The 19979-nt window shown below is 40.3% G+C and overlaps 1 protein-coding gene across 2 annotated transcripts in view; it reads left to right on the top strand.

Annotated features, from left to right (window-relative positions):
- Positions 1 to 19979, top strand: part of mcu (mitochondrial calcium uniporter) — a 99606-nt gene that overhangs the window by 44520 nt on the left and 35107 nt on the right. Inside the window, exon 2 of one of the 2 annotated variants that reach the window (XM_084735175.1) lies at positions 3705 to 3815. In XM_084735175.1, coding sequence (XP_084591301.1) covers positions 3705 to 3815 — 111 coding nt within the window. Of the gene's footprint in view, positions 1 to 3701; positions 3816 to 19979 lie in introns of both variants that reach the window. The other variant, XM_084735174.1, reaches the window with a different exon arrangement.

Below are 19979 nucleotides of genomic sequence, written 5' to 3'. Positions count from 1 at the left end.
AATAATCCTCTTTGCTTACTTTGGAAGTACTTCATGTAAACAGCTGGTTGTGTCTAGATGGGAACCCAAGAACCCTAAAACGATCTTGCAAGAGTGATCATTTTAACCCAATCCATGATCATCCTAAGTGTTTTTTGTCCCTAAACCTGCCCAGATCGAGGACCTACAAGAAGGCAACTGAACTGTCTTGCGGTTCTTGAAGACATTTCACCTCTTGTCCAAGAGATTCCTTCGATTCTAACTAATAGGGATCATAATATTTAATACAATCTACTGCTTCTTGACCACAGGATTGCCACATCATAAAACATCTAAAAAAACCAGACAGTTTGTTCAGTGTGCATACTGTAGGAACAATGCGTACAAATTTCACAATCTTAAATTGTAAATCTAGAATCTTTTGCAACTCAGGGGTTCCCTTTTGACACAACTGAACTCACAACTGTTCCTGAGTATTGGTCAATTGCGCTCAACTAAATACTACATAATGTTGCAAAAACATTGCACATCTTTGATTAATTGGTTTAAGACCACATTTTCATCCAAAAAGTTGTTCTAGTAGACTTATAGACTGAAAATCCTAAAAGTCTTAGATATGTAAGGTTGACGGTGCATGGTGAAACTAGCTGCATGTTGCAAACTGTCTGTAACTTTACTGTGACACAAAGCAGTTAAAGAATATTCAGTCGTATGCAAAATGATCAAATAGTTTATTTTACTAAAAGTAGCTCATTTTTCAGCATTTTCTCACTGGATCATATGAGCACTTTTTCTTTTGGTTCTGGTTGGCAGCTTTGTTTCATAATGGCTGTCCTGCAAAATACAGGAGACGTAATCTGTTAGTTTCACAAAGCTGATTGTTTTGCAACTTTTGCAACTGAGTTACAGACAAAAGTCAAGTGTGTTGCAGATGGATTTCCACCATGCAACTCAGTTACTGCGTAGTTTCACCAGCTGAAGTGTCAACCAACTAAAGATGTGTAAATCCAGCCTAAAGATCAGCTGATCACCTACCTTAGCTTCACAATGCTCATCATTAACCTCTCTTATTTATCCACACACCACCTGGTTGTCGGCTTCCAAACCTTTGTAACATTTAAGGTCTTCAGCTGTGTCCTGGCTTTGTGAATTAACAAGGTAGTTCGCCATGTTGGTTAAGGAAATACAAGGTTAAATTGTCGGATTGTGACCAAGACGAAGGAGCCAGCTCGTATGCATCTTCATTGCTCATTAACTTAGGTTTCTTAAAATGTTGCGTCCTTTCCTGCTGACTGAGTCCTTCTCTCTAAGGTTTTCCTGAACTTTTCTTTTTTGGTTTAGACATCCTAAAGTCAGCTAAAATTAAAAATCCAGCATGTGGCCTCATTCTGTTATTTGCATCCCAGTATTTCCAAGTTACTGACCAAACCGTGACGTAGGTGAGTTTTATACAAGAAGATTCTCACGCGTGTGCATCAAATACGAAGCTATCAGTCGTGATCTGGCACATTACCCCCCATAAAAAACATGTTCTTTTTATGCTCAGGTTTTTGTAAAAGGTGTAAATGTTAATTTGTGAGCTGTTGATGTGCTAGAAGACAGATTTTATTGCTTTTGGCCAGAGCCAGGCTGTGGCTGTTTCACCCTGTTTGCAGCTTTTGAGCTAAGCTAACTGGGTGCTGGCTGTCACTTCATATTCAGTGTACAGACATGGAAGTGGTATCTAACTCTCAACAAGAATAGAAAATGACAGCCTGTTCCTTTACATTATATGTTTAATTACAGTTTTACTGAAAAGATGATGGAATATGTAAAATTTCAGTTTTTGTAAACACTGGTGCACGGAGATGTGTACTTTCAATTATGAAGAGTGGGTGAACACACAGGATGCAAGTTTGTGAGGAAAAACAAATTAAGACAAATATGGTCAGACAAACTAAGTGGTTAAAGGCATCGCTTGCAAAAATGCAATTTAAACGCAGGTGCAGAAAATTAAATATTTGCATGTTTTATTGTTCGCACCTGCCGTCTCCCCTCAAAACTCTGTTTCTCATTTGGGGATCCGGTCGTAACTGTTTAATTTTTGCCAACTTTGACTACAAATCCACTGGTGACGGCGGATGGTTTTGAAAATGAAATCTCCATGCCTGACCTTTCTGGTTGTTAATGCTCACCGCAGGAGCGCCAAGAGCGGGACAGCGGAGTGTTAAAGAAGCACTGAGCGGCTTGAATTGTAAAAGTGTGATCAGACCTCCCCCAGAGGCCTGAACAAGTTCACATGTATGGGTCTAATATGAGAATTTAATGGGTTGCACTGCTTGTTGTCGAGTGTGTGCAGTCAAGGTGCTCTCAGTGTTTATAATGGACGAGTATCCCACTTTATCTCCATCTTATCTTTCCTCGGTGCTGCGAGGCAGGGAACATCTGAGTGCACACGCTAACTTGAAGGTGAAAGTATTTTAGTCATTCCAGTCTACCGTGACCCTCTGTCATACACCTGCCTACACACACACACCCACACACACACACACACACACACACACACACGGCTGAAAATCTCTCCCTTTACCCAAACAAATCCACAAACGCTCACATCCAGAAACATCAAAGCAGCCACATTTTGTGCTTTTTTTTTCCCTGCAGCGTGATAACAGTCTTGTGAGCAACTTAATTCACAGATAGTGAGTAAATCACGCGCCGCTAATCCTGGTCTGGGTGTGAAGCAGCTGCGGGCTGGTCAGCTCTTTCACATGTGATTGACAGTCGCAGCAGCAGAGGCGGCCTCACGCTCTCTCTACGGCCTACACAGGAAGTTTCACATGACAGCTCTTGTTCTTTATTTATGTATTTATTTCATCCATGCACGAACTTGTTCACCACACGGCAAAATCAAATCTATCAAAACAACGAACATCTCATAACGCAGGCATTCTACATATATCCAGTATCACTATTTGAAAAGTGAAGAATAGGACAGTAATAATGAATTGAAATTCATTAAAATGATGATAATAAAGGAAAATAAAGGTCATGTTTTTCCTCAGAGTGCCAGTTACTGCCCTCTGGCGGCAGGTTCAGGGTCCCTCGTAGCACCTTAAACATCTAAAAATCAATTTTCTTTATGACATTAAAATGAATATCTTTGGAATGTGGGCAAAACAAGACATTTGAGGACGTCATGTTAGGATTTGGGAAACACTTATCAACATTTTCTGACATTTTATGGACCAAACAACTAATTAATTAATCAAATCATCATTGACAGATTAATCAACAGTGAAAATAATTGTTAGTTGCAGCCATAATGTTATTCTTTCCACAGTATATATCTGATGTGATCCCTCCACGTCTGTATTTGTGGCTTATTTGTTTGATACCAGTTGCATGTGATTACTTTTAGCGCCATACCGTCTACTGTCTTGAAGACACTTAACTCCAACCACACACACAATTGAACGGCAGCAAAAAGGAAATTGCCCCGGCCTGTGTCTGGTCGGGAATAGAAAATAAAACTACCACTTTCACGCCTCATTATTTTAAGCCTCTTTTTAGCTCATAGTAACGTCATGTAGCTGCTCCTGATGGTGGCTGTTTTGAAAATAGCATGAGGTTTGCTATTTTCCATTCATGTTGCGATTATTCCAAACACTTTGTTTCCGCTTTAGAGCTGACGATGATTTTCCCCAGCCTGACGTTTTTGTCTGTTTGTGTCTTTTCCTCAGCAGGAGGTACTGTCTGCTCCTTTCACCCGTCAGACTGTCAGGAGAGCACATGGCCTACGGTCAGCAGCCCACTCCACACTCTTCACCCAGCCTCCCACTGCCCTGTCTCCACAGGTTAGTGAGTCTGCATGCATGCATGTGTGTATTAGGGCTTCTCGTAAAAGTTGAAGATTCGAATCATTCAGTTGACTGAGATTCTTCCAGTTGAGAAGTCAGTTTTGTTTATTTTTGTCAGTGTGCATTATATAATAACAGGATAAAACAGATAGAAACTTAAAAAAATGAACAGATAACATTTCAATTAGGAATTAGGAGAATCAAACATATACATTAGTGGGTGCATTCATTAAAAAAAGAAACCTTGCTGGTGTTTAACGGATGAGAAAATGTGAAACGAGTGGCTGGTAAACAAGTTTCAGCTCTTGTGTTCAGCTGCATCGTTGCACAGAGCAATGCAACAGCATGGCACGCTGTGAACTTTCAAAACCAAGTGTCTAAATCACCACAAACCACAAAAATCATTGCGATGGTAGTGGAGAAGAGAATCGGAGCGCAGGTGACGCACTGTGAGGCACCTGAGTGCCCCTCAGAGCACACAGGACAGGTGACGCTTGTTTACTTGTTTTGTCACTTACAGGTTTACATTGTTATTCTAAGTAAGTGTCTTATAACATTATGGAAAAGATTGCTAAGTGAAAGACATTTTTGTTTAAGATTAAGATACAACAGCTGTTTTATTGCTCTCGCCAAAACCCTACAGGCTCTTTGCAAAACTTTAATTTTAACATCATCACCATCAGCTTCATTCAGACTCGGCAGAAACAAAATTAAAACTCACCAAACACAATCACCAACTCTCGTTCGGTCGTAATCAACTCTTAACTGACTGTGTCAAAATTTGATTCCCTGGCCTAAAAAATCCTGCTCTCCAGATGTGAGAAGTTGTGAGAGTTTATTTGGTACAGACCCCAACAAATACCACATCATCATGATTTTTATGTATATTTTTTTTCAGCAAAAATAAAAATTGTAAGACAAAAATGATAATTACAATTTAAGTTAAAATAATCACAATATCGCTTTTTTTAACCATATTCTGCAGCCCCAATAGAGGAGATAGGCCGTAGGCCGGAGATAGACTTGCTTTTAACGATGCATTTGCAATCCGTACACGTCACTGCTGCCTCGCGTTTGCGGCGTCCACTCGGAGCGATGGTTGTGGGCGTTGTGAGAGATTAACGCTATACATATGCAAATGTGTGCTTGAACAGTAGATCAAGATTCAATAACTTATTACCATCTCATTGAAGTATTGATTGGGATTTGTCTTGGTGTGTCTCCAAACAATCATTTAAAGACATATCAACAAAAACAAAACAACCAAAGAATTACTCGTCAAGAAAAGTTTAGTGTGACGTACTGAACTAAAAAAACAAAACAATTAATCCTCAAATATTTGTGTTGGCCAACTAAATCTGATTCGACTGAAATAATTTTCAGTCAGGGATAGACCCGGTGTGTATTATGAAGGGACTGAAAATAAGATTCTCTCATTTAGGACATGAGTGATTTCTGTACCGTTCGACCTCCAGAGCCAATCCGTGGTTATGAGGTCAGTTGTGTGCGTATGTGTGGCTCACTGATGAGGAGCAGCAGTATCAATGGCTTCGTCAGCACTTTCTGACGCCTTAATCACCCTGTTGCAGTTTTTAATGTCACTTGGAAAGGTCGGTCAGAATATTGTTGTGTCATTACGAGGCCAAGATTTCAGACCGTTGTAGATATCTGATCAATATTGGCCTCTTGTTTATTGGCAGTCGGTGTAACCTGCGTCATTTTGCATTACGAAGCTGCCAACTACCCTGAGAATTTCATTAGCAGTCGTTACTTTTATTCCTTAAATGCTGGAAGAATAAAACTGAGCTTAAGCTTCAGATTCAGTGCAGAATATTTTCTGTTGGCAGCTTCAGTCTAATGATGTATTTTTGGATTTTTATTTACTATTAACACTCCTGTCAGCTAAATCCCAACAGTCCTTCACCACGTGTCCCTGTTTTCACTGGGCTCTTAGAAATAAAGGTGCTAACTAGAACAATACAGGGTTCTCTGGCTTGTGGAGAACCCCTCTTTAGGTTCCATTTGTTCTATCAGGAACCGTTTTATCTAGAACTATACAGTTTGTTTAATTGAGAACCTTTTTATCTTAAGGGTTTTATCTTGAACCCACATGGGGTTCTGCAGAGATCGTTTTTATATCCAGGGGTTTTATCTAGAACACCCAGTGGGTTCTTCTGAGAACATTTTTATATTGCAAGGGTTTTATCTAGAACCCATCTAGGAAGTTCTACCAGGAACCAATTTATATTTCAAGGGCTGTATCTAGAACACCCGGTGGGTTCTGCTGAGGACCTTCTCTATAGTTCAAGGGCTTTATCTAGAACCCACCCAGGGGGTTCTACACAGAGTTTTTTTTTAAATACTGTAAAGGTTTTTTTTTTTATAGATTCCATCAAGGTGGTTCTACCGAGAACCCTTTTATATTATGGCACAAAAAAACCATGACATGCCTTTCTTTGAGGCGTTCAGCAATTCTTTCTTCTAAAAAGGGTTCTTAATGAAACCTGTAGTCTTACAAAGAACCTTTGACAAATCCTTCCCTCAAAAAAATGGTTCTTAGGAAACAAATAGTTCTCAGAAGAACCCCTTTGGAGCCCTTATTTGTAAGAGTGTGGGGGGTAAAATCTGTTGTTGTCTCCATTATTTTCAGTTCATTAGTCATTAGCATTCGGGACCGTTTGGGGGAGGATCCTTTGAAGGTTGATGAGGTCACTTTTGATAAAACCATAACCAGGAGAAATCTATTCAAATGTATTCAACAGTCCCACTGTTCAAAGCAGCCTCTCCGCCGCCGCGTCGCTGCCTTGATACACTGTTGTTGACACGCAGCAGCGTGTGCTGCCATATGAAGCCCATCAAACCTTAAATACGGCCAGCAAATCAACACTTTGACAAGTGTGTATTTGGATTATAAACACCAGTGAGTTTTACAGATGCACTGTGCCATGTAGCCGTGGAGAACAAGCTGTTTCTGTGACACGTGGCTTTGATGTGAGAGCAAACTTATCAGCGTCCCGCCATGTCATGTCACCACCGTGCTGCTGTGTGTGAAACTGGAACCTGATAGCTGTGTGTGCATGCCAAAATGTATTGCAAATATTAATTAGAACAACATGAGTGGAGTTGTATTTCTTTTCTTTTACACCAGCACACAGTCGAATTAGAGTCACGTAAGTTATCTTAATATACTTAATTGACTTGCAGATGTTGAATACATTTTCCACTGTCTGCCGCTAATAAGACTTTCAGATAGAAATTTGTTATCTGACAGAATACTGTAATGGATGAGTCTGTGTTATTGTGTTTGTGTCTCCCTCACTGAGCCCAGTAGCGTGACATCAATGCCAAATTAAATTCTTCCTCAGTTATAAATTTGATTGACTATTGCCATCTGTCTTAGGATCATGTTATTCTGCAGTCCAGTGTGATTTGTCTCTTTGTCTTTTTTTCTGCAGAGTTGCAGTTACAGAGTCGCAGCAAATTGTTGAGAGTAAAGTCTGTTGCTTTCCAAATAGTGTCGGTGTAGTAGTAGATACAAGGTGATTTCCATTTATCGTTTACAGGAAGGTTATGCAGTGAAATTTCAATGCAGGTCCCTCTTTGATTGTTTGGAATTGGTTGAAGGGATAAATAAAAAAATGTGTGAAACTGTATGAAAGTGGTCTAAACAACACAAAAGATTTTTTTTTTGTAACTGAGTTTTATAGTTAATATTTGACGTTGAAACGGCAGTTGACAAGGTCCAGCTAGTAGTGATGGGAATTGAGAACTGCTTTCAACGGTCCAATCCATTTGAATCATATTCTTCCAAGCTTATCAATTCCTTTAACTAATTTTAAAATGATTTCTGATAGTTGTGCATGACAAAATAATGATTTTAAACTTGCAACAAGAAGGAGTCGTGGCCGTTTGGAAGAAACGGCCCAAAGTGTGGCTTCATTTTACAAAGAAAGATGGCAGCAGTGCTTGATGTGATGTCTGTAACATATTTTCAAGTGAAGGTGGAAACACCGGCAATATGCAGAAACATCTTTCTGTGCAACATGAGCGTAAATCTCTGGAACGCTGTGTATTTGACACTCTACACACGAGTACAACTACCTCCCAGCTGAGCAGCACCTCCATTATCGAGGGTAAATATTCTGTGTTATGATAACATTAGCGCTGCACAGGCTGGCTTAGCAGATTTTTACTTAATGAAAATGAACGCTGTGCAAATTTTTGCCTAATTTCATCCATTTTAGATGATAACAGACGGACTGCTGCTGCTAGATCTCAGGCTAGAGACAGCTCAACTAAAATTGATCAGTAATCAATCAGGGAATCGGACCGACCAGCAGAATCTATAATGGAATTGGTGTCGATTACATTTTATCAGTTCCCATCCCTACTGTTTAGTAGCCTCTTCTGGAGCTACATATCACATCATCTTCATCAGCATCTATTCAGTATTTCCAGAAATATTCTAGAGTTTGCTGCCCCTTAATTTCACTTTTAGCACATTTTCTAGAGTCTAGAAGATGTGCAAATGTGCACTTTGAAGGATAGTATTATGAATAATACACATGTGATATAAACATTAAAAACATATTTTCAGTGGAAGAAAAATGTAAATTGTACGTATCACTTTTATAGACTGACTGCATAAAAGATATGTATATATATATATATATATATATATTTATTTTATTTTATTTGCAGAGGTTCAGAATTCCACTTTTTTCTTAGTACCAGTCTTTCTGGACTTTGAATGCATATAGTTTTGTCAGCTACTTTTTTTCAAGGTCAAAAATGAGCTTTAAAATTCAACTTTTAAGCCAACATGGAGGCCAGTATGTAGCAATTGTGCACCCCAGACTCGGGGATGCAGTGCAGGCTGCAGGACCTTGCAATATCATACATTGACAATAACAAGTGACAGGTCTTACCCTGTAAGTTGATCAGCTGTTTATAACTTGTCATTTGTCTATCAATGTAAAGTTAAGCCGGTTATCCTGAAAACAAAAGCCCACTGCTCTGAAAATACACACTCTGGACTTTTAAGTGAAGTGGCTGCCTGCCTTCCTGCCTGCCAGACTCCATTCACATATTGCTCAATTTAACTGTTACAAAAATCTGCTCCCTCTACACGATTATTAATGTTTTCTAACAACTCATAAACAGACACTAACTCATTTTGCTAACATTTGTATATGAACGTGTGACTTCAGTTGGTTTCTACACGGCGCCACCTGAGGATTAGTCACAATGTTCTTGGCACAAGGTGTCACATCGGCGTCCTTCTAATAGAATGTGACGACCAGACATGAGATCCGACAGACGGACTCCTCGGCGCTGCCACTTTGTCCTTCATCGCCAACTTGGCTCGGCCCAGCCACAACTCTGTGCACTTTGTATTCCTGTGAGTAAGGTCCAGCTAGAATCCAATAAAGCAGACGCATTATGTTAAAAAAGATCAGCTCAAGGTTAAGTGTGTATATTTTTCACCAGGAAGTGTGCCCGGTCCACGAACGAGCTTGCACGGGATGAAAATTTTATGATGAGAACAGGATATTTGTTCCTTGAGTGCTTGCAATCCTTCTGCTGTGGATAGCAGTGCATTAGCTCATCTCCTCTTCTTTCTCTGTGTGAGTGTGTGTTTGTGCGGTTACGTGCACGGGAGCGAGTGTATGTTCAGCGTGCTTTGTTTGTGTTGGTGCATGCGTATTTATATGTCATTGGGCTGTATGAAATGGAGAAGGCAGGCGCAGAGCGGGGGTGGTTGTACGGTGAAAAATGAGCAGAGGCTTCCCTCGGACTCTGTTTACATTTTGCTGCAGCGGGCCGCTCGACCACTGGGGGAAGGTCGGCGAATGAGAGCAGAGCAAATGTATACATTACTTACGCTGCTGGGAAGTAAAAACCTCAGCGGTTGGGTATCCTAGCAAGGCCTTGCTCACGACGGGGTGAGACAGCAGAGCTGAGAGGGAGCCCGTCGATAGTCTCGAGTGTCCCTCTCCCTGCCACGTCGCCTCCGGAGGGAGAGCTGTTTGTTCAGAGGGCAGGGGAGGGAGGGAGGAGGCACGGGAGGCTCAGCAGGGAGTGTTTGCCTTGCCAGGGCTTGTTGTCTCTGCTAGGTAAGGCTCAGGATGATATTGTCATAACTGCAGCAGAAGGAGGATACATCAGCAGAACAGTGACACCGTGCAGAAACTCCTGTAGAATTAAAATCAGGTTGCATAAACTTGTTCGCCTTCCAAACATTGTCTCAAACCATGCCTGCCATGACGTCTGGCATTTGTATACTGCATTGTTTTCAGTCAACACCTTTTTTTCCTCACAGTTTTTTTCCTTTTTTCATTCATTGACATCCCTCCTCTCCCTCCTGCATTGCTGCAGTACAGGCACTTGTCTCCTACTTGGCTAAGCCAGCGTTCCCTCCCCTCCCCTCTTCTCCCTTCCCTCCTCTCTCTGTCGTTCCTTGGCATCCATCAGTTTAGCTGCAGCTTCCCACGAGGCCTGATGGGTCACGGCTACACACACATACACACACACAGAGCCATTCTCAGCAGCGCAATTCATGCATGGACCTCTCGACCCATCTGCGACTCAGCTCCTACAGATGGGAGCCGTGGCAATTTGGAGGAGTTGTCAAATGTCACAGCGACACATGAAGAGAGAATCTAAATGAAGAGGAGAACACGTTGTTGGTTCCTCGCTGGAAACATGCCAGCTTGTATTAGTCAGTGTGTAGTAGTACACAAATAAAAAAATTGCAGAGAACATTGTCGGATCGATCGGAGATAAGATAAATGCAGCAGCAAGATATAAAATAAAATAAGGAAAAAATTGTCAGGATGGCAGCTGATAAGGACGTAGTACAACTCCAATTCCAAAATGTTGTGTAAAATGTAAATAAAAACAGAGTGCAGTGATTTATTATTTATATACATACTTTTTGACATATATTCAATTGAATACAGTACAAGGACAAGATATTTAATGTTCAGACTGTTAAACTTTGAGTCCCACAACATTCAGTCAGCATTTGATAACTGAGGACACTAATTGTTGGAGTTTTGAAAGTCAAATACTTTGCCATCGTTCCTTGATATACGACTTAAGGTGCCCAGCAGTCTGGGCTCTCTGTTGTTGTGTTTTGTGCTTCATAATCCACCGCACATTCTTTATGCCTTTATTTTATAGGACAGCTGAAGATATGACAGGGAGAGTGGAGGAATGATATGCAGCGAAGGGCCGTAGGCAGGAGTTGAACCCACAGACTCACAGGGTTCATGGGGCGAACACTCTACCAACTGAGTTACCGGGCCGCTCTGCCCCAGCTTTTTCGAAACGTGTTGCAAGCATCAACGGTGGCGTCGCGGCTGCAGTCCGCACAGCTCTTAAACTACTCCCTCACTAGACAGGCACTTTGAACCTGCTCCCTGACTCGTGTCCTCACCACGTCATGTCTCTCCTCTCGCTTGAGAAAACATCTGCCCCGTCTTGTAATGTTTCTTCTGACGGCAGGGAAGACATTGATCAGTAGAAAAATAACATTGTTCAGTCAGTTCAAGTGTTTATTGCTCCTCTCAGCCAGATTTTGTCAGTAATCTACAGTGACTTGGGCAATCACACATTGTCGAATCCTTGGCAGCTGGGCGTAGTTCAAGAGGAGAGTGAGCCGTTTTACACAGAGAGTTCAATGCATGGGGTTGCATCATTGCAGTGAGGAGTTGGGAAATGGCCACTTATTGAAAACAATGGCTGCTGTTTCCTCCAGGAGGCAGGTGTGTTATGAAGAGAGCCATGAAAACAGTTTGCCGCTCTATTTAAATGATACATTGAACTGCCCGAGCTAACATCTGTCTCCCCTCAAACAAACTGTTTGGTTCTGAAGCACAAGTATCCATTAGCTGTTACCAGAATGTATTTCTCTGTGCATGTGTGTGTGTGTGTGTGTGTGCGCATGTTTCCATCTCGTGCTCTCCTTTTATGGCATCAAGTCAGCAAGAGTTTGTGCCACACCGTCCATTTGCCCTGATTGGCCATAAATTGTGATGTTGCACGTTCCAAACTTGTAGCTCACGACCCAGCCAGTCGGGGTCACAGAAGGATTTAGTTTGTATTAACAGTCAGCATTCACTTTAAAGTGGATCTATTATGTTTTCATGTTTTCTTTCATATATATAAAGTTGAAATGTTGGATGTTCATATTAAAAATGGCCAAATACTGAGGTTAATGTAGAAGTAAGCCCTATGAGCAGACTTCTCTGAATGCCTGCATGAAGCACACCTACGTGCTGAGTCTGTCTCCATTCGACCGCTCTGCTTATTATTATGTTTTTGTTCAGCATATCTTACAGAAAGTGCATTTTTGGTTGTGAAGGTTTTTCATATTTTCTGGTTTTCCCTCTGATTTCCTGCTGCTGCTGTTCAGCTTCCAGTAATTTACAGTTTCTGATGGACAGGCATGTTTACTTGTTGCTAAAGTAACTTACTGCTGCTGCTAGTTAGCCGTACACTACTCCAGTGTTTTGAAGTCCCAGCTCAGTCCCAGTCAGCTGCATGACTAACTGAGTGAACTAGCAGTTAGCGGCTTACGTAGCTAACCGCCAACGAGTAAAGATTTGTCCATCAGGACAGTCCATGAATCTCCAAAGTTTGAGGCAGAGTGGCCGGAGGACATTGGGGCGAAAACCAGAAAATGTGAAAATGTGATCCAGTTTCACCAAAATCAGCAAATAAAGTTGTAAAGTTGAGTGCTTGTTTACACTAAAGCCCCCGGAATCACTCCCCTCTGGCTACCTCTATAATCTAATTCTTGTCTCATTTGTGGTCTGATAAACAGTAAATTGATCACATTTGGTGCCCCATATTGCTATTTTCCAAGCCAAGACAGTGCTCAGAAGCACTCAGGGCATTGTAGTCTTAGCCTGACCAATCTCTGGGTTAACTAGCCAATTAGCAGCTAAAGTAGCTAACCGCTAACAATATGCAAACCTGAAAACTCTGTAAAAAGCTGAACATTGAGGCAGAGCATCCAGAGGACATCACGGGGGAGGCCAGAGAATATTTTCCCTTTGAAGTATAATCCAGTTTCACCAAAGTCTGTGAATATAGTTGTGTTTTTGGGTGCTGTCCCTCAGATGGCTTCTGGGAAGTCGGCCAGTCAGAAGAAAGCGGGCTTTTCAGGAGGGGGGCCTTAAAGAGACAGGAACTAAAACGTGTTGTTTCAGACAGAGTGAATAGAGGGGCATAATAGATCCGCTTTAAAACCTGTCTTCTTTTTAGTTGTATTATGTCACCTAATGCAGGAAAGTCACAAAGGCTTTGCTCAAGTTGTCCATTCCTCTTTTATGTCCCTGCCTTTGCCTAGTTTTCATTCATCAGGACCAGAGGTTTTCAAAGAGTGAGACGCGCCTCCCAGCGCACCACAGGAAACAGGGAAAACGAGTGAGAAACGTGAGTGGAAGATATTGTGGGTGAACTGAGGTGAATTGCTGCAATTTGTGTGGCAAGATGTTATGACTCAGAGATGGAGTATGCTTTTTTTTGACTCAGACATGACACACATATTTTTAGATTCAGTGTGACTTGCACTTCCCGAGGATATCATTATCTCCATCATGAATAAATGCCTATAAATCCGTTTAGAAATTGTAACCCTGGAACTTGCCAGAGGATCATCGTGTTTTTTTTATATTTTCTTCACTGTCAGAATAAGCAAATGATGGATGTCTGTATATCCACGGGTAGATTGCAAAGAGAAACTGCTGATATGTAGTTCAGCATACTTTCAGTGGTGATGGTTTTCCCAAAATGTAAACAAATAGAGGCTAACAAATATGGGGTTTAAGCTGGAGCCCACAGCTAACCTGATGACTAATGGTTCCATCACAATATGATATTAATTGATTCTTTGAACAGCGATACAATATTTCCTGCAAAAACACAACTTTGATTTGATGTGATTGAGGGGTCTGTGATCAATATGAGAGTATGTCATATTCCAATTTAAAGGACGGGTCCATTATTCATTTGTTTATTACATTTTTTATACCATTTATTTTATACCATTCTGTAACAGCTAGTCAAAGAAGAAGCTGCTAGACCACTCTTTTCTGCTTTTGGTGATAAACGGGGAAAAAAATAGATATAGACATCCAATGAGAATTTCTAAATAAAGGCGAAATTTAAAGGTGGTGATATGGATTGAGGTTGATCACTGATCACTGAATTGACATATTGATCCAGATGGATGGATTGTTACACCGCTACTAATGCCTCCATATCAATATTGTATTTGGTGTTTACATCCTAAAAGCCTCCAAATTATAGGGACTGTAGTTTCAAAATTTGCAGTATGATCATTTCCAAAACAGAAGAAAAAGAATAACAATATATGTGACAAAACTGCGACTGGATAGCGTTTAAAAAATTGTGATAACAGTACCCTTAAAATGATACCTTTTCTTTGTTTTGGTGGCATCTCAGTACACTAAACTGCCAACTTGATCAAACACCACACTTGACTTGGTGATTGCCTGCAAGAAATAATACAATACAAACACTTTTTTTTGTATCTGGGTACAAAAAGGATTAAATGCAGGTATTCTTGACTAGAGCAGTTTCAATATCACTTGGTACTGGGTTATTTCTGTTTATACCTTAAAGGTAAAACCCATTAATAATAACATTTTTCACAATGTGCTGTCAATATATATTCCCTTCAACATTGTTCTTGTGTTCCTGGAATACTGACACTCTCCTATTTCATATGCGGGGGTGTGTTTGTCTCATTTTTCCCTGTGGGGGGGGGGGGGGGGGGGGGGCGCAGAGTCAGACTTTGAAACCCCTGATTTAAACTGACCCTTTCTCTGGTCTTAACTGCACCTTTTGAAGGAGACTGTGGACCTGAATGGCTGTTATTATAACTGTGCCCTATCACACACTAACACACCCTCATAAGTCACTACGTCTCAGTTGCACAACACTCCCTTTCTCTTCCTAATCCCGGAAATGTTTATCTACTACAACCCTCTTTATTTGACTATCATACACTGTAGAGCGTGAATGTAAAGGTGTGTGCAGGTTACCTTAGAAACTGACGGCAGTGGCTAATAATGTGAGCTGATAAACTAACTAAAGATTGATGGGACTTGCTTGTGCTGAAGGCCTCTCCTGATTGTTCTGTACGGTCCTGACTCTCCCAGTGGGGCAGGTGGAGCTAAAACTGTAGTTTCAGGCCATTTCTTTTATTTTCTTTATCTTTCATTGTTGGCAGGGAAGGGTAAAGACCAGGGGAAATAAATAGAGATGTACCGAATCACTTTTTTTCGGTTCCAATCTGATTTTGATAACTGAATTTGAATTTAGACACAAGCACAAGTAGTTACATGAGGCTGAAACTGAACTTGAGCCTGAAAAGCTTATGTAGTTTGTGTAATGAAACATGCGTAATGGCTTCCTAAAACCATTGTGAGGTGCTGTAGCATTCTGGCTTGTAACATTCACATCTGCAGCTGATAAACTGCAATACCTACGACCCTTATTTGCATAATTTCCCATGATGCACTGCTGGGAATTTAAAGGAGCAATATGTAGCAATTGCACTTTCAAAAATGAGCACAAGTGAGCACTCCATGTAGTGAGATGGAGCCATAGATGGTATATTATTTAGGTAGAAATCCTATTTAAAATATGTTTTTTGGCTGGTTTCTCTTACAAACAATTGCAGAGCATAAGTGAAAAGTGCTGTTTAGCTCTCTAATTGCACTGCATACATTAGTATTTGCAAATACAAAACATGTGCCGTTGTGGAATTTAGATTGGAATGTGGATCGGTGTTGCAAGTCTGATAAAAGATGAATGTCTTATGTCAGTATCTGGCACTGATATTGGATTGGATCAGTCCCATCTCTGGAAATAAATGAAGAAGAAAGCAGCTGTCGCCGTGACCAGGTATCTCTCTGCTTATTGGCATCTCTTACATAACAAAATTGCTGCTGTTAAGAGATGGATTTCCAAAAGTTCAACCACTACAAACACGTGTGTAATCCTCCACTTCACCTCAACTTCTAGAGGGCACATGCAGACTTGCTCAGCTCTAATTAACTCAGCAGTTAATTAGGATGCTGCTAAGTCCATTCACATCCCATCGTCTGTTTTTGAGTGCCAATACAACGTGAGAAGAGTCATCACCAGATTTCAAGTGTCATTTGTCAGCTGATATGCAAAAACAAATGTCTCGAATCAGTCTGGTATTTCTGAACGACTGTGTGTCAGTGTGGCGATGCCGAGTGCAAGAAGAGCAGTGATGAATTATTGTGTTATCGAGTTTGTTGCCTTCAAATCTAATTGATTATTCCATCATGACACACAGACACCAGACGGCTTAGTAAAGCTCAAAAGTACCTGTAAGGCTGAGATACCATCACTGTGTCTAATTACGTTATCGATCTATTTGGGTGCGTCTGTGTGTTGGTATTTTTCGCAGATATTTCATGAGTACGACTGCAGCAGGAGATCTCGGTTCAGGTTGAGGTTCTTATTTCTGTTTACATTCTCAGGCAGTCGGGCTGCAGGGTAAAGGCAAATAAAGGCAGCCTGAATATTGCTAAATATTGGTAAACAAACCAGGGAAATTTGGATATGAAGGATGGAGGTTTGAAGAAGATTGTGTGACTCCCAAATGAGATATCACCACACAGTTAAACTTTACGTAAAGACAAACTCCACTAAAACTTGCATATTGATTGATATCTCCACACACTTCTATGAAAACAAGTAGTTTACTTTATAAGAAACATGTTATTGTCAAGAAACTTTCTGCAGATTAATTTCCCTCAGTTCTCAGAGCATCTTTGTGATTGATCACAAAATCAATCTGAAGAATTTCAAGACTAAAGCAGATTCCTTTCTGGCCGTTCTCTGACAGAGCTTCAGTTATCTGTTTGATGTTCACACCTGAAACTTTCATTGATTGTAACCTGCTCTTAACTTATCATTACTGTGTAAAAGTTTATGTTAGTCTTAAAAGAACAAGCAGGGATTCATAATAAACTGCTACCCGGTGGATCGACTTAGTGCTCCCTGTGGTACTCTTTTATTTATGAAAACATTTTCATTTTTTCACAACACAGAGAGCAAAAATGGACAAAAAGATGTGACAAAGTAAAACTGAAAAACGCTGCCAGCTCGCAGAAAAAGTGCGCACATGCATGTCAAACTGTACCATGACTGAAATGTCCGCAAGTGGTCTGAAGCTCTGTCCAAACCTGTGTGTTTTGGCCTTTTGCCCACACACACTGCGTTTTATGTCACTTAAGTCAGAGTGTGCATTGTCGTCTCCATGGTTACCCCGTTTGTTTACATGAGGGGCTTTTATATGGAAGATGAGGAATGGTGAGAAAACTTTTCAATGATTGATCTGATCAAACTGAGCAAAAGCTACATTATATTGTGGAAGGAACAACAACAAAAACGAGGGCGTCCTTCTGTGGCTGCACATTGTATTTACCTGAGTGACTGATGCATTTGGACTCCTGACAAGTTGTTTCATTCATCACCCGAAGTGAAGGATCACACAGTAAAACAACCCTGAGTTAAATCCACTGACTACATCGACAGAAAGGGGGAACTTTCTTTAAGCGTTGTGTGAACACAAGTACTGTTTCATCCACCTTGTGTTCAATAATGGACTTGTTTTGATGCACCAGTGTGTGTAGGTATATGATGGCTTTGGTTGGTTGGTTTTTAGTACTCATTTTGCACATCTTATTATAATTAGCCTCACCAGCTAAATTTCTGTCTTTCTTGTTGTGTGTATGGGTGCAGATGCAAACATGTTGTAAATTGGTTCAATAATAACATAAAAGGTGATTCTGCTGTAAAGCAAATAACAATTATTGGAGATTGCAGTTTTAAAACCTGAGGGCTAAACCTGAGAGTCGATGGTACTAAGGACCAAAACGATCAGCAGAATTAACCTAGTGGATCAAAGCACAGTACAGTACAGTACAATACAGTAGAGTGCAGTAAAATACAGTCTAATACAGTTAGTTCCCAGGTCGACACCTTTCAATAATCTGTTCAGTAATGTTAAGAAACGTGTGGTGGGAACTGGACACAGAGTGTACTGAATTTCTTTGAGATGTACACAAGAGACCATTTTTTTTAAAGCAGGGAGGGGAAAACATATTTCCACTCTCTCATAATAACCCTTTTTGCTGTGACTATATTAAACATGAGAGCTTGTTGTGATGCAGAGGGAAGAGTTAAAGAATATTCTCCCTCGGGCACTCTTACACTTCAGAAGGGCTTGAAAAATCAATTCAGTTAAGAACTGTGATTTTTAAACTCTTACGATAGATGATGATGATGATGATGATGATGATGATGATGATGCAGTGCCACACTCCCTGGTTGCGTCCATGACACTTATTTAATTGTGTAATAAAAAGATGGAGAGAAGTTTGATAACTAAAGCTGTTTGGAAACATTACCATGATGGAGTCGTGTGTTGCAGAAATACAAGCTGCATGTGGTTAAATCTCCGTCAGCATCATGTGGAGTTGATGCTTTAATCAGAAACTCAGGCAGGAAACATGGCTGTTCATTCTGTGCAGATATTTAGAAATTCACTTTAAGGCAGATAAAACTTCTCCCTTCATTAAGCATCTTATGAAATCTTATTAAATCATAATAAAACATTAAGGGTATTAGTATTGCTGTATCAGTCAATATTAATTTGTCTGAAGAATGCAATATTCCATGTACTTATTTAGACCTCAGAAAATCAAAAGACAGTTACTAATTAATGTCCTGTAACAAATATGCAGGAATATCACATTTTGGCTGTTGCAGAAAATGACTAATAAACACACAAATAGCACTGTAGTAATTTAGTAGTTATACCTCTCCAATTCTCCAAGGTGTGTTGCATAACATATCAGCATTTCCAGCCGGGCTTAGTCACTCATCTGCTTACCGACTCACTATATCTACTTTATTTTCAGCCTTGCCTCCTTCCCTCCGTCTCTATTTACTCTCTTGGGTTTTGCAAAGTGACAGAATTGGTAATTAAACATGATTATCATTTCAATCCAACATATTTAAAGCTATATTATGCAACATTTCTGCATTAAAGTGCAATTTCTATGTTATATATTTTGTTGAGTTGTGCTACTTATTATCCTGAATTCTTCCAATGATGGTCAAACCAAGAAAAAAAACATAAATTATTCAATTTAACTGTGTGTTTCCTGCTAGCCGCTAGTTGCTGTAACTCCTAGGAAGACATGGGAAACAGTGATAAAGGAAGTGATAAAGGAAGCTGGCAAACATGACTAAACAAAACATGAATCAAATTAAATACATCACCACGTCTGTGAACATAAGTTCTGTCAGACAGATTTTCATCAGCAATGATGGCTATTTAACAATAAAGAAAACAACTCCCATGATCCCACACTTCTTCACGATGTCATCAAACTTCATCTTGTGTTACTGTTTTAATGTTAGAGAGACCCCTAGCAGCAGAACTTACATATTGTGCAGATTTTTCAACCTGGACAATATTTAACCGTGCTTTTGTTTCTAAGTAACTAATGTGGAGAAGATTTTTTAAAATCGATCCGGTATTAAGCGAAACTGCTGCAGCCGTCAGCCGCAAAACAGGCTGCAGAATAATCCCTGCAATTGCGCACCGTCAACGAACGTTCACTAAAAGTGTTTTTGCCACTGACAGGCTCAGATTGTTATTCTAAGTGTCTGTCAACATTATAGAAAGGATCTCTACAGAGACGGACCTTTTTGCTAAAGAGTAAAATCTTTTTGTTTAATCAGAAACGGCTGTTTTGTCGCTCTGTTCAAAGCCACCAGACTCTATTTACAGAAACAGTCATTTTGTCATCATTAAACAAGTTTCATTTAAACTTGACAGAAAGAAAATAAAACTCACCGTCTTTGTTAGTCTTTCCACTGTTCCAACAATCCTTAATATTCTGCTTTGGTGAGAATATTTCGGCTCTACATGTCGTTTCTCCCCGCTGCTTCTCTGTTGTCCGACCTCCCTCCAGCTCGCCTTCTGATATTTTCACATCAAACACTGTGAATTAAGGGTTTATTTCAACCAAAGCAGAGTTGGTGATTGTTGGTCACCAACAAAGTCACCATTTG

This window comes from Lutjanus erythropterus, chromosome 14, assembly GCF_056507025.1.
Source record: "Lutjanus erythropterus isolate fLutEry1 chromosome 14, fLutEry1.hap2, whole genome shotgun sequence".
NCBI lineage: Eukaryota > Metazoa > Chordata > Actinopteri > Lutjaniformes > Lutjanidae > Lutjanus > Lutjanus erythropterus.
Note: the sequence above shows the minus strand (reverse complement) of the source record. Positions and strands in the feature narration are given on the sequence as shown.